General features: G+C 39.6%; 1 protein-coding gene across 2 annotated transcripts in view; it reads left to right on the top strand.

Moving 5' to 3' along the window:
* The first annotated feature begins 278 nt into the window (after positions 1-278).
* Positions 279-16,021, top strand: part of SOBP (sine oculis binding protein homolog) — a 166,853-nt gene continuing 151,110 nt past the window's right edge. For both annotated transcript variants that reach the window (XM_063124833.1, XM_063124832.1), the window contains exon 1: positions 279-665. In XM_063124833.1, the coding sequence (XP_062980903.1) occupies positions 570-665 (96 nt within the window). In that variant the 5' untranslated portion in view covers positions 279-569. The remainder of the gene's footprint in view (positions 666-16,021) is intronic.

Raw genomic sequence — 16,021 nt, 5'->3', positions numbered from 1 at the left:
CTGAAGCATAAGAAGTCGCCCCCCCCCCCCCCGCTCCTCTTCTTTGAATTTGAGCCTGAGCAGCAGCAAGAGAAAAAGAAGAGGCGGAGGATTTGGTGACAGTGAAAGCCCCGCCTGCTGCCTGGGAAAGGGGGGCCGTCCTGCGCCCCCCCCCACCTTAGAAGGAGCCGGACTGAGTTCTTTCTTTCTCTTTCTCTCCCGCCACCCACTCCCCTCCTTCTCCCCCAAACACTCTCTCACACACTCACTCACACACACACACACACACGCACACACAGCGAGTCTCTTGCGCTCGCTCATGCAGACAGACAGGGAGACAGAAGATGGCTGACTCGCCAGGGCAACCCACAGTCCAGCCCGCCCGCATCCCCGACCCTCCCAGAGCCGCTTTCTCCTTTGACACTCGCTGACGCCTTCGCCCAGCGCTGAAAGCCGCCGCCGCCGCCGCCGCCGCCGCCTCCCCCCCTCGCATCCTCCCTCCCTTCCCACAACCTTCCCCCCTCAACCTTCCCTCAAATAATACCAGCAGCCATTTCATCTCCACCAAAGTAGATACATACACACAAAAAATGGCAGAAATGGAGAAAGAAGGAAGACCTCCAGAAAATAAACGAAGCAGGAAGCCGGCTCACCCGGTGAAAAGGGAAATCAATGAAGAGATGAAGGTATGTGTGCGCGCCCCACACTCTCTGTCTGAGGCGAAAAGGAAAAAGGGAGAGACGAGGAGGAGGAGGAGGGAGGCTCTTTGCAAACACCCCTCAGCACCTCAGCAGCAGCAGCAGCAGCACCCAGCCACCCCCGCCGTCGTGCGTGGATATGTAGTAAAGAAAGGATCTCTTGTTTGGTTGGTTTTTGAGAGGGGGACAAATAGAGTGAAATGTGTCCCAACTCCCCCTCTTGAACTATAAACAGACCAGTTCACATGCTATCGAGCCAGGTCACTTAGAAGCTTCATCATTATCATCATCATCATCATCATCATCATCATTATTATTATTATTATTATTATTATTATTATTATTATTAGATTTCACCGGGAATTCCCCCCCCCATTTTCTATGCCAAATCCTAGCAGAAACTGTTAAAGTTAGAAAAGAAGGGAAGTCATTTAAGCACCGTCTCCCTCCGCCCCCCCTTTCCAGTAGCCAGCTGCAACTGTGTAATTAAATTGTCAAAGTGAAATGTTATGGTCTGAACTGCACATCATTCTTGTACTTAGACACAGGGTCTCTTGTCTTTTTCTTCTCTCTTTTACTTCCTCCGTCTCTGTTTTTCATGCTTCACTTCACAGTTAATCAAACCAACAGAGTGTTGTGTTGAAAGAGAGCTGTCCTAGAAGTGTGTGTGTCTGCACACACATATAATACAGATTTGTTTGGAGGGGTTAGGGGTGGAGGAGAGAAAGCCAATGTCCTGACAGGAAACGATGCCAGTCCAGCTGTGTTCCAGAGGTAGTGCTGTGGGCTGGCTCTCCAGATGTTAGCATAGCAGCGGTTGCACAAAAAACATCTCAGGACCTTTTTTGTCCTCAGGTCCCAGGTTGAACTGAAATGGTCCTCTGTTGCTTATTTGTATTATTCCGCAGCCCCCTTGACTATATTTATTTTAGAGTCTCATCTGTCTTTTCCCTGTAGCTCACACGTGTTGCAGGGATGAGGTGAACTTGCTCTGCTTCAAAATAATGAAAACAGCACAGTTTTGGATATGGGATGAAATGGCATTCAGTGAAATGGATCATTCACAATGGGTCTGATCATGGCTTACACTCTGAAATGTACCAATGATGAATGGTAAAATATTTATGTTGACATGGAATATGAATCTTTATGGAATCTAGTTCTATGTGCATAAGATAGTAATGTATTGGGATTAACAAGGCTATTTTATTTGTTGTTCTCACCAAATTAAATGGAAGGAGAATGTTCAGTTTCCCCCTTTGCTCTTAAATTCAACCCTCAGGGAAATTGTTCTCTATTTGTTATATTTGTATTCCTTCTTTTTGTGCTTACTGAGGATTTGTCCAACAGCAGACAGATGGACATTTGAACAAAGGTGGTGGTATGTGTAAGAGCAAAGTGCCTTGCATATCAATAACATTTATTCAGTCTCTAGATCCTCTACAAGCCAGTTTCTTTCCTTGAGATATGTATGACACTTCCTATTTTGGAATTAAGCTTTGTATACTCTTCAATTTAATAGTAATTGCTCAGCCAAATCCCATTTAGATTTGATTTGGGGAGGTAAAGGGTGCAGAAGGGGGACAGTGGGCATAGAAATCTGCCCCACTGTGTGTTGTCCCTTTAAGACACTGCTTCATGCGATCTATGTGGACTACAATTTTTAAGTTTTCATAGGTTCTAGGATTACAAATTAGCTAATTTTAATCAAAACATGTGAAATGTTATCCTGGCTGGATATAAAGGCTGACTGTGCTGGATCCTCTGGGTTTGTTTTGTTTACTTTGGCTGCAAGCACACTTGGTGGTTTGGGAGATAGTTGTTCTTCTGCAGTATAACAGATGTTTGTCTGAAATGGTGAGGAAGAAACAAAAACAACACTGTGTGTGAAAGGAGGAAAATTACGCTTTTTTTTTTAAAAAAAAAAAAGGCTGTGGTATTAAGCATTAGCGTTCTTAACCTTAATGCAGAAAAGTTTCTCCTCTCCTTAAACCTCTGCTAGTGCTTGTTGGCATTAAGTGAAATAAATGTATCAGAATTTCAGCTATATGAGTAATTTAATACAAGGCTGTGGATTGATGTAGTTTCGGAGACAGTTTTTACCGTTTGGGTGGTTGAAAGGTGAATAACAGCAGAAGCTTTCAGGCAGCCTAGACCACATACCAGAGCAAGTTATCTTATTAAGCTTAGAGACCACATTCTTTTAATTGAATTGGTGGTTTATTATAACTGAAGTTTTAAGCAGTTTTGCATCATTGTTTCATCTGACCGCATTGCAAATGTGGAAGAGTTGCTTGACCTTCTAAGAATAATTCTTCATTTACTGAAAATAAATATATACTCGAGATATTTCCTTCTCTTCACAGAGTCGAAGAGTACAGTAACTTAACAAATTAGTCACATTGTATAAAATGTTTGCAACAAAATGTCATGGTGAACACAATGTGCCCTTGTGTAGGTACCATATCTGTACTCCTCAAGCAGCTTGACTGCTTCCCTTCATCTGAACTGCTTTCATCTGGACCTGTGTAAAATAAGCTCTGGTAAGTAATCACGACAGAGCAGAAAGAAAGGAATGTATACAGCAATAGACAGCCTAAGCTGTAAAAACTGTAACTTGAGTCCCAGCAGCAGATCAGATATCAAGGCTGTAAGGTAGGGGGAAATGAAAGAGATGAAGGGGAGGGAAAAGAGGAGAGAGAGGGTTGAGGAATGGAAAAGTCAGCTTGGAAAGTGAAGGACTAGGAGGAGGGGCCCCTCGGGGAAATTTGGCTCAGGGATTAGGGAATTTTATCATGGTGTACAGTGACCTACTCAGGTTTCAGCCCATGTTGGATTGAATTGCTTCCATTTGCTAGGAGTAAGAAAAAGGGCCAGCGTGTATGTGATTCCCTCTCTCCCCACCCTCCTTCCAGTAATAAAAAGCCACTGGGTACGAGTGTCTATTTTAAGTACAGATACAAGGCACTATGAATGAGTAATAAAATTACCTCATCACACAGATTTTCTTGAAGATTTGCTGTTTGATAGAACCACATATTTGCTCAATAATGATGGAGAGAAACTAAATCACTACTTTTTCCTGTGTCACATCAGTAATATCAGCTGCCACTCAATTTTAATATGACTGGAAACTGATGTTTGCTGTTTCATCACGGCAAATATTAGGTTACATTTTTGTTATCTCTAGCCTAATGTACAGGACAGTTGTAACAAATTTCAATTTGATACAACATTGTGTCCAAAACGTACATAACTGTATAGTTTACCTATAATGAATTTCAATAAAATTCACAGAATTTTTCTAATATAAATGTTTTATTTAACTGTGACCTCCAATTTTTTTCTTTTGTTTCCTTCCTTCCTTCCTTTCTTTCTTTTCTATTGAGGATAAAAAAGAGGTGTTCTTAGAATTGACTAGTATGAGTATTATAGATCATTTAGCATATACCATATCAAGAATATCATACAATACTTATACTTGAGACTAAAACAATATTTACTAGCAGAATAAACTAACAGATTTTTTTTTTAAATCCAGTTTTTATAGTTTAACTAATACATTCAGGTAGACGACATTTGTATATATATTTAATCTAATAGAAATTCTGAATTCCACATCCTATTTACTCCAGAGAAGTCCTATTAACGCCACTAGGTTTATGGTCACACGCATGATTAATGTCAAATAATGATATAATTGTCAAGAATGCAAGAAAATTGCTTTGAACCATACACAATTAAAATACATTTGAATGAATTAATGTGATTGTACCTAGAAGTTTGTACTAGATCTTTTCCAAAACCAACTAGTCTGACTCTGAGTTCATCTAGACATTTACCTTTGTCAATTGCGAGGCTAATGATCAATCTGTTTTGTAATTTCACAGAGCTGTCTCTATGTTCCTGTGATGTTTATCTTCTAGATTCTGAATAAGTAATTTGCAACTGAAATGGGCTTTACTCCTGATGCTTCCATCTGTTATAATATTAATATATTAGTAAATTGACTGAAAGAGTCTTGCGTTAAAAAAAGAAAAGGAAACCTTTGTTATGTTTAAAACATGAAACAAACTGAAACTGAGAAACAATGGGTTGGTGAAACAATCTAGTCAGTGTAGATTCACTAAAAATCAATTTCAATGAGTCTTCTCTAAGTATGACTACATCTGAATCCAACCTCATGGCACTGACTACACAAGAGAGCTAGACATTTAAAATTATCTAACAAAGAAATATGTGCATAGAGAGTTTTAAGAAACCTCAGGCAAGATACTGTGGGTATTTTGGAGATTCAATGAAAGATATTATTTTGGAAATTTCATGGAAAAAGGACCAATAAAAAGTCAGGGTTTTCTGGATGCGAAATACCTCCCCCTTCAGGATATACTTGGCATACCTACCAAAGGTGGATAACTATGTATTAGAAAATTAAAATAACTTGGGGAAATAGTGATGTTTTATATAGGCTAGTGTGCATTCATTAGCTGTATTGATCTCCAGTTCTAAAACTCAACAGGATTAAAAGGAGCAGAGATGATGAGATCATATCATAGATATACATGTTTAATTTCCTTTACTAGTTTTAATTTCCCTTATTAGTTTGAGATATATATTAGAGGAGTGCAGAATGGGGGTCTGCTCCTCCCTGAAATTTGGGGTGGAGGTCTGATGAGGCAATTCCCTGCCCCAATTTTCAGGGAGGCTCTTTCTCCCCATACCAAAAATCCGGGGGTTTGACGGACCTTCAACGGACCTCCAAAATCATGGTGCAGTAAAGGGGTGATTTTAAAATTGTTGGAAACCCATGGTGCAGTTAGAACATTGTTTGGATCCCCGAATGGATCTGTAGGTATCCAAAGGTTTTTTAAGGCGCCGTGAGAGCTTGTCATTTCATTTTGATGGATGGCTAACTGAACACACTTCTATATTAGGAAGATGATGAGGGGGGAAGGGGGGGAGTTTTGAGATTGACATCTGTGGCTAACCAATAGCCACAGACTCCTCCCTGTCTCCCCCTCCAATCACAGTGCTTAGGGGAGAGGGAATAGCAAATGATAAAACCCATTTTCTCCTCCCTGGAACTCATTTGTTTGCTAGCTCATGGAACGTGAAAGAGTCCAAGTTCCACTCCCCATAAGCACTTCATCTTCACTCAAGAGACCTTGCAGAACTTTCAGAAACTAACCTCCTACAAAAATTGAAGTTCCCCATGTGTGTCAACTTCATGTTGGTTGAAAGGAAGGATATAGGAAAAATGGCTCACATTATGAAAATAATGAAAACCATTCCATGTAAATGAGTTATCCCAGGAAGTGATAATGTATGGCAGGCAGTGTAGATCCATATAGTCCCACAAGCCAATATTAGGATACAGAAAAGAATCTTGTGCCAAAAGCTGATCTGTGTACTGCAAGTATGGATGCAACTCGGATGGGCATAAAGTCAAGAGAAGAAGGGGTGGTGAGAGAAAAAATTGCTAGTACTAGTATATCTCCTGTTTTGAAGACAGGACTCAAGTTCATATGCTTTGAAAATATATATTAAAAATAAAGATATTTAAGTTTGTTCTTGTCTGACCTTTCATAGGGAGAGCAGCCTACCCACCCCATTTCACTCCATTAGAGCAAACTGTCAGGGAGCAGATCTCTATTTTTATGAACTGAAGCAGATCTCTATTTTTATAAACTGAAGATGCACAACTGTGCATCAACAAAGTAAAGGATAAAAGGTCCTACACAGGTGTGTGTGTGTGTGTTGTGTTGTGTATTGGTGTGTGTGTGTGAAGTTTTTTTTTAAATCCTAAAAATCATGGGATGAAGGGATCTGCTTCAAACTTGGCATGGCTAAAGCCTACTTAAGTGCTACCATGGTGCCAAGTTGCATCTCTTTATCTTGGTTCTCTGAAAACGTAGTGGTTTTCCAATGAGTAATTTGGTGGTGTGGGAAGACAGAGCTGCTGTGAAAATCAGGGTGGGGAATCATCTCACTGGAGCTCCGCCCCTATTTTGGGGGAGGAGCAGACCCGCTCTGCACACCTCTAATATATATGTATGTTTGTGTTTGTGTTCTTAAGGTCACTAATGCAAGAATGTAAAAATGATCCACTTCACTTCTTTCAAAATCTGAAATAAGAATTCAGAAAATGAGTCCAACAGATTTGTTCTCTTTTGTGTTTCCTGCCTGTATTTGCCAGGTCTCACCTCTTGTTTCTTAGTAGAGAAAAGGATATAAGGATATATATGAAAACATATGGGTGATATTATATATGGGAAGTATCTATTATGCAATAGTAAGCCTGATCTTCTTTGCATGATAATGTTACAGTGAAATGTATTCTATACACAGGACATATGTACATGAAACAATTTCTGCTGCCTTTTTAAGCTTTTAGTCTCATAAAAGAAAAGAAAAATCAGCAACAATATATCCACAAGTCTCCTTCCTTGAATGAGAAAATGTGCTTTGACATACAGAATAATGTTATAATAGCCTTTCCACCAGCCAGATAGGATGTATCTTTGTACCCTGCACAACCAAATAAAAGATACAATTAAGTCATGTATGTCAAAATTATTACAAAACGATCTGGCCTCTTTCAGGTAAACTGAGAGAGAAAACCAAAATGATATCAGTAGTACACTAATACTTATTATTGGGATCTGAATAGAAGGTTCTGTAGAAGCATTCTAAAGTCAGGGTTGTTGTTGTTGTTGTTGTTGTTGTTGTTGTTGCAAAGAGAACTAATTATGTAGGAATTGATAGCACACAAGCAATCATCTGCTTTGTCAGTCCAGCTATTCCAAAGAACCTGGCTTTAATGATTTGTTGACTTTAACTATCTGATATATTTGAGTCCTTGGAATCATATTTCTAAAAGTTATCAGTGTGAAAACAGAAATAGCAAAAATGTAGTACTCTCTACTACAGAGCAGTTAGGTGTGCCAGATTTTCCCATTTGTATAGCTTCTTGATAAGAAACTTTTTAATGTTTCTGGTATAGAATCATAGAATAGTAGAGTTGGAAGGGGCCTATAAGGCCATCATGTCCAACCCCCTGTTCAATGCAGGAATCCATCTTAAAGCATACCTGACAGATGGCCGCCCAGCTACCTTTTGAATGCCTCTAGTGTGGGAGAGCCCACGACCTCCCTAGGTAATTGGTTCCATTGTTGTACTGCTCTAACAGTCAGGAAGATAATAATAATAATAATAATAATAATAATAATAATAATAATAATAATAATAATAATAATATCATTTGTTACCTGTCTCCCTCTGGATCGAGGCAGGGTACAACACAAATAAAAACACCAGCTGGAATCTGGTTTCCTGTAACTTGAGCCCATTATTCCATGTCCTGCACTCTGGGATGATTGAGAAGAGATCCTGGCCCTCCTCTGTGTGACAACCTTTCAAGTACTTGAAGAGTGCTATCGCGCTGCCCCCTTGGTACTTGGACTGAAACAATTGCCACCCTGTCCAACTAGAGGTACAAATAGAATTCCTGCATCACTTTCTTCAGCTGCAGCTCCTATTGTTAGATAAGTAGCTGGAGTTCCTTGTCCGCTTAGCAGAGATGGTGGCCTGCTGCTGGAACTCATAGACGTTGGACTCTGAATGTAAGATGGAGACATGTGCCTCTTTCTAGGTGATGCTCTTTTTTTGGCTGGCCTGTTCTCAATGCAGAAATGCTGCATGTTTTTAGGTGAAATGCTAGACCACTGGCTGCTTGTTGCCATTGACTCAGGGTTGCACTTTGATTACTCCCATTGTCTTAGCAACCCCTTTATCTTCAGGCCTGGTTTTACACACACGACATATAAACACACTAAACTGCCCCATCACAACAATCACTTTCTTCACATTCTTATATAGCACTTTTTAAGTGTGTGTCGTTCCCCCCCCCTACTGTTAAGAGGTTCCAGACATGGCCTTGGCAGATGATACAGCAACCATGCTTAAGCTGAGCAAGTCTGAATCTAGTTAGTCCTTACAATCACCTTGTAAGGAAGATTAATATTATTATACCCATATTGCAGAGACAGGTAAGGTGGATAAAATACTGCCTTGCTTAAGCCCACTTAGTAAATTCATGCCAAGGTGAGATTTGAACCATTGATCTCCTAGCGCATGCTCTGAGCCACTATATTTTAACTAGTATATTTGTTTTGTCAGCACAGCTGGATTATTATTGAATAGCTATAGTTTGCAGGTGATACCATGATTCCTATAGACACTAATCTGATTCATACAACTTGACAGCCCACCGTGGCTTAATTTACCCCTAGGAGTTGTTGTGTCATGCCAGATGACCATGGGTGCCATTTTTGCTGTGTGAACCCAGGTGCCAGTGGTTGTTTGAGGATTAGACAACCCTCAAATAACCCTAAAATTAGCCATGGGTTGTTTGAGGCTTGTCTAACCCTCAAACAATCCTTCCTTACCTAGGTTTGAACAACATGACAAGCCATGGTAAACTGGGCATCACCAAGCCTAATCCTTAAATTAACCATGGGTTGTTTGAGGCTTGTATAACCCTCAAACAACCCCTCATTACCTAGGTTTGTACAATATGACAAGACATGGCAAACTGGGCACCACAGGTGCCATGCAAAAAAAATGGCACTTACCAGCACTCAGCATGGCACTACAGCTTCGATGGGTATGTTAAGTCAGTGAGCTATCATGTTTGTGAATAGTTTCTTTGTTTGTGACTATTTAGTAGCATGGAATTGTGTGAATATAATTTAACCGTTCTCACAGTTCATTCGTCCAATGGATCATTGTTCTCCTTTCTGATATGTCACCCTTCCACCCAAAGAATGCCCAGGATTACACATTGGTTCCTGAGATCAAAAATTGCAACTGCAACCTCTCATGGTAGTAGAAACATTATCATAAAACAAAATAAGTGACAATTTAACGCAACCCCAAAACAAGCTGCTTGAGGAGATCCAACCCTGCTTCTTGCTTTAGGAGCTTTCCAGGGAATCCTGAAGCTCTTTGCATGAGCTCTCAACATATTTGATATTTTTGGACAATGGCTTTTGTGACTCAAGTAGTGAGCCATCATCTTTTATTTCTTTTTTCTTTTCCAAAGAAATTTGGATGCCTTTGTCCAGATGCCAACATTCATTTGAATGGCATACATTTTAGGAGATTTCTTTTGATTTTCTTTCTTTCCTTTTTCCAAGAAACATAAATCATAAAATTGATTGAAGGTGCAAAAGGTCTTCCTTTTTTGTGAAAATCAAACATGGCTTGTGTGTGTGTGTGTGTGTGTGTGTGTGTGTGTGTGTTTAGTGATGGTGGGACTCATCTCCATGTGTGGATCTACACTTCTGCTTATATTGATTTTTTGAGACTTTGTAACGTAACTTGTATCGCTAGCTTGTATACCGTTGCTCAGTAGCGTTACTTACCTTTTCTTGTAACATTGTTGCGGAGCACACTGTTCGTTGCCCCGTTGTCTGTGTTGTTTCTTCTTCTCGTTTCTGTGGTCCTTGCAATTCCCAGACTGTCCTTTCTCTGTGCCTCCCACTTCCTTGTTTTTGTATTTTCTGCGCCTCTCTAGCTAACATTCCTTTATGCGCTTGCTCTTAATTTCAAATCTTTGTGGTGGGAGTTCTTCAGAGAGAGTGGTTTGTGGATTGTCAGAGTTGTCTGTCTCTTGAGGAAAGTGTAGGGATGCCTGGTGAATGGAATGTGTTAAATCTTTCTCATTTTTTAAACATTATTTCCATGCCATTACATGCAACCTACCTCGGGTAAATATATATATTAAAGGATGCACATATGTGCATTTCTAATTTAATTAATTTTTTTAAAAAAAACAAATTAAGGATGCACATATGTGCATCCTTTAATTTTTTTTTTTTAAAAAAAGTTTTTACCCATGGTAGGTTGCATGTAATGCCACGGAAATAATGTTTTTATACTGTATTGTGTATTTGTGTTTTTAACCTGTTGGTTGTTTTATTATGGTTTTAATTTTTGTGAACTGCCCAGAGAGCTTCGGCTATTGGGCGGTATAAAAATGTAATAAATAAATAAAAAATGAGAAAGATTTAACACATTCCATTCACCAGTTCTAACAATGGTTACTGAAAGTGCGTAGAGGAAGTTACATCAGACAGGAAGCCCGGTGAGGGATCATGTGACATTAGTTTCGCAATGCGACACAGAAGACATCGTAACAACAGAGCACATTGAAAGAAGTCTAATGACGCAGAAGTGTTACAACGAAAGGTAAAACGGTACAAAACCTTTCTGTATAAAGTTATAAGGAACACATCACGGGATCACTGACGTCATCCAGAGCTATCTATAACGTTACAGCTACAGTAATGTAGATTCGGCCCATGTAACTTTCCCCCCTTTTTAGCTCTAATATTTCATGATGTACTGTGCAATCCTATGCATATTTACGCAGAACAAGTGCCACTGATTTCAACAGGGCTTACTCCAAGAAAGTGTGCATAGGATTGCAGCCTAAGATTCCAATCCTATACACAATCCTGTTTCTTAGGCCACAGCTAGACCTAAGGTTTATCCTGGGATCATCCAGGGTTCGCCCCTGCCTGAGCACTGGATCCCCTGTGTGTCACCTAGATGAACAGGTTTGACCCCTGGACGATCCAGGGATAAACCTTAGGTCTAGCTACAGCCTTAGTAAGTATGGGTAGGATTGCACCATAACTGTGAAAAAGCAATGTGCAATAAATTATATTCATGGTGCCATGACCATATTGTGGGGAGAAATACAATTTAGATAAATTTAGATGCAACTTGGATGTGTAGATATATAGAAAATCTACTGAGAAAAACATTTTAATGCAATAAAACTAAATTGGAATGATGCTGTTTATTTATTTATTACATTTTTATACCTCCCAATAGCCGAAGCTCTCTGGGCGGTTGTTGTCCATAGTGGTTGAGAAATGAGCGCATTGAATGGTTAGATTAGCAATATCAAATATTGCCTCTTTTAGGGCTATTCATGATATTGGTCGCAATACAGAGAACCAGACAACAAACCCTGTAGGCCCAGTGTTGTGTGGGTGAAACAATCTATTCGATAGTGACTATGATATTATCAGTGATGAATGACACAACTTCCTTTTATACCTAATATCAACATCTGTCTCTGTAAATAAAAGTTTAGCCAAAACTAATAATCATATAGACTTGCTATTTGTGCAAAATATACTAGTGACAGTTCAAGCTGTTTCATTGGGTGAATCGAGACAACCAATTTACCACAGGGTAAATGTAAGGATGTTTGCCCACCTTTTAAATATGTGCGAAAGTAAAGAAATACAGATGACCACAGGTGGGTTTGAACTATTCTGTGGTTGCCGCTGCTCACTCCTAGATCATGATTAGTTCTGTTGCTATGAAGTTAAGATGATGGCTCTACTTATCCTTCTGTGCTTTGCTGTGGGTATCATCATTTGTAGTTCTTTGTTCAGGGAAGTAGATAGTTAATCTTTAATTGTTGGCTTTTAAAAAGATGATTGTCTTGATTTTAAGTCTGCAAAGTCCTTTATTGAGTGCAAGGTGTAAAATGAGCATTATTTCATTTTTTTCAATTTGATTTTTTTTAATTGGAATTGCAACAAAAAGATCTAAGGCAAAAACAACAAAAACACAACCCTAAAATAATGTTCACTCTGCACCTTAAAATCGTATTTCAAGATCATATATATTCTCGTTCCACTCAGTCCCCTCCCCTCATCACACCCACTGAGAACAGAAACTTCAGCAATAAAACTAAACTTTCTTGCAGGGGGGGGAACTTTCAAAATGTCAGACTTTAAATCAATAAAATAACTGCAAAAAATTAGTCTTTAGAATACATAACCACACTTGGAAAATAAATTTGAAAACAATTAAGACAAAGTCGGGGAGGGGGGGAATGGGACACTGTTTTAAATAGTGTTCCTTAAAATAGTATTCTAGCCTTGAATCTCCATAGCTTGGACAAATATCTTCCCAACTCAATACTACTTGCAATGGATTACTAATACAGATGTCAATTTATCAATGGTAAATGTGAGAGAGCCTCAGACCTTGATAAGGCCTCCCATTCATTAGAATGTCTGATGGGTGGGGGGGAATCACACTATATTTGCATAAGCACAGACAATCATGCAACCACATGGTGGGAAACTTTGCTATGTAGTACTATTGCCTGGAAACATAAAATGTTCAAGTCTGGCAAGAATGTTGGGCAAAATACTTCAGTGGAAGTTTACACAGCACTCAATAATGATACATCAAGTCCATCTAGAAACTAATATTATATCAGAGTACATGTTAATTGTTTCAGCAAAAGGTATATTTAACTTACTGCTAAAGGTGATGCTCGTAGAAGATTACAAATAGCTTGTATTTATTTTACACATCTGCTTTATGTAGCTTTGTATAAACTTAATCCTTCAACAACTGTAGCCTTACTCATGCAACATTCCTAAACATATGTTTTACATTAAGAATTTGAATACTTCCAGTAAACTCAATGAGGCTACTCATGAGCTAAGATTTGGCATACACCTAAGAGCTTTATGGCACCAAAGCTGAACTGTGCAGCAGGACAGTGTCTTCAGTACAGAGTGTGTTTGTAATAACCTACATTAAAATATTCAATATTCATTTTTAAGACCAAATCAATTTAATGTGGTCCAACTTATCTTGAAGGCTCAGAGTAAATTACAGGGTTTTGTTTTGGTTTTAAAATTAAGATTCATATCTTACAATATCCCAAGGGTTTAGGCTTGGTCATATGTTGTCATTTACAGTGTATCCTTATATCATTTTATCATCTCAGAAACCCTGGGAGGCTTTTCTTATTGTCTTCTTTAGGAAGGAAGCCGATTCAGGAAAAATAGTTTGTTAACTCTAAATCATCTGAAATAAACATAAATGCTTTCAGTCTTTGGACATGGATGGGCCCTTCCCTTGAGCCAATTTCAATGTCTGTCTTTTTGCTGAGTCAGGCCTTATTGGCTTCAAAACACACCTATAAGAAGCTCATCACTCTAATTAAATATGGGGGTTTAACTTGATGTTGCAACTAACACTGTAGTACAACTTATGTTTCTTTCAGTGAAACAATAAACAATGATTGTGTTGAAGCACTGACCAAACTATTGGGTTATGCTAAAAATGACCACATCTCTATTAACTTTCTGGACTGCCTCAGTATTCTTTCATCATTCCTCCAATAGTAAACTTATCTGCCAATATTATTGAAGCCAGAACGTCCCAGCCTCCATTGCATCCTTGTCGCACAGTGCAGTTCTTCAGCAGTTCTTGCCCCCCAGAGGCAGGTCGTTTAAAGCCCTCAGAGGCCCACTGTGTTTTTTCATTACACATTGAGGATAAAGTCATTCAGCTCTGAAGCAATCTAGATGTCACTGTTATGGCAGATCCACTGCTCCAACTAGCCGCATATTGTTGGATCAGTTTCATTTAATGTGGACCAATGACACTGACAAGGTGCTTGTAGTTATGCAACTAACCAAGTGGTTGCATAACATAATTTCTCGGTTGGACTACTGCAACCTTCTTCTCACTGGCCTTCCTTCTTCTCACATCAGTCCGTTGGTTTCTGTTCACCACTCTGCTGCTAAGATCATCTTCTTGGCTCGCCGCTCTGACCATGTAACTCCACTTCTGAAATCTCTTCATTGGCTTCCAATTCACTTCAGAATCCAATATAAACTTCTCCTGTTGACCTACAAAGCTTTTCACTGTCTAGCTCCTTCCTATCTCTCCTCTCTCATCTCACACTATTGCCCCGCTCGTGCTCTTCGCTCCTCTGATGCCATGTTTCTCGCCTGCCCAAGGGTCTCTACTTCCCTTGCTCGGCTTCGTCCATTTTCTTCTGCTGCCCCTTATGCCTGGAACGCTCTACCAGAACATTTGAGAACTACAAGTTCAACCGCAGCTTTTAAAGCTCAGCTAAAAACTTTTCTTTTTCCTATAGCTTTTAAAACTTGATTTTGTTCTGACTTTATACTGTTAGTTTTACCCTACCCAGTGCCTGTTTACCCTACCCTGTGCCTGTTTGCTTTCTCTTCCCCTCCTTATTGTTTTATTATGGTTTTATTAGAACGTAAGCCTATGCGGCAGGGTCTTGCTATTTACTGTTTTACTCTGTACAGCACCATGTACATTGATGGTGCTATATAAATAAATAAATAATAATAATAATAATAATAATAATAAGTGCTCTCTCAATCCCTGGCCCTCCTGGCTAATTAACACTAGTTGGCATGGCATGGCTAGCTGGTTCTAGGGTGCGGTTAATGCGTCATTGTGTGAAGGAGTGGTGCCTGATGCTTTGAAAGAAGAAATAATGCAACTGCTGCTGAAGAGGCCCACCCTGGATCCAAGGAATCATGACAACTACTGCCCAGTTGTGAATACACCATTTTTAGAGAAGGTATTTGCGGTGGTATAATTGCAGGCATTCTTAGATAAACTGATTATCTAGATCCATTCCAGTCTGGTTCAGGCCTGGTTTTGGTATCTAATTAACCTTGATCATCCTGCTGGATGACCCTTATCAAGAGAGGGATGGAAGGAGTGCAACCTTGCTCCTCTTACTCTATCTCTGCAGCTTTTGATACCATTGACGCTGGTAACCTCTTAGATCAGCTTTGTGGGTTGGGTATTGGTATTACTGTACTTAAGTGGTTCCATTCCTTCCTACAGCATTGTTCTCAGAGAGTGATGTTGGGAAGTTCACTTTAGCCCCCTGGCACTTGTGCTATGGGGTGCTAAAGGGCACAATTTTAACTCCAATTGCTATTCAACTTCTAAATGTAGCCAAAAGGAGCAGTCATTTGGGGATTTGGACTGAGGTGCCATCAGTATACACATGAAACGTAGCTCTATTTCTCTATAACATCTCAATCAGGTGTGGCCATGCAGGCTCTGGACTGGTGCTTAGATGGTGGGCTGAATGAGGGCCAATAAACTGAGTTTGAAATCTGGCAAGCTGGAAGCACTATGGGTAGATGGGTCTCAGGTCTGGGAAATAGGGTAGTTGCATGCCCTGGATGTGCTGCACTCTCCATGAAGGAATAGGGGCATAGTTTGGGGGTATTCCTAGATTTATCTTTGTCACTCGAAGCTCAAGTGGACTTTGTGGCTAAGGCCTAATCTACACCAAGAAGGATATTGCACTATGAAAGCGGTATATAAAAGGCAGGAGCCACACTATTGCTTTGTAGCGGTATTGAAGTGCACTAACAACTGTTGGGTCCCATTGACACATACCATATATCACTTTCATAGTGATATGTGCTTTCATAGTGCTATATCCTGCTTGT

Source organism: Elgaria multicarinata, chromosome 4, assembly GCF_023053635.1.
Source record: "Elgaria multicarinata webbii isolate HBS135686 ecotype San Diego chromosome 4, rElgMul1.1.pri, whole genome shotgun sequence".
In the NCBI taxonomy this organism is placed as follows: Eukaryota; Metazoa; Chordata; class Lepidosauria; order Squamata; family Anguidae; genus Elgaria; species Elgaria multicarinata.
The sequence above is the reverse complement of the archived record's forward strand: the minus strand, read 5'-3'. Positions and strand labels throughout refer to the sequence as shown.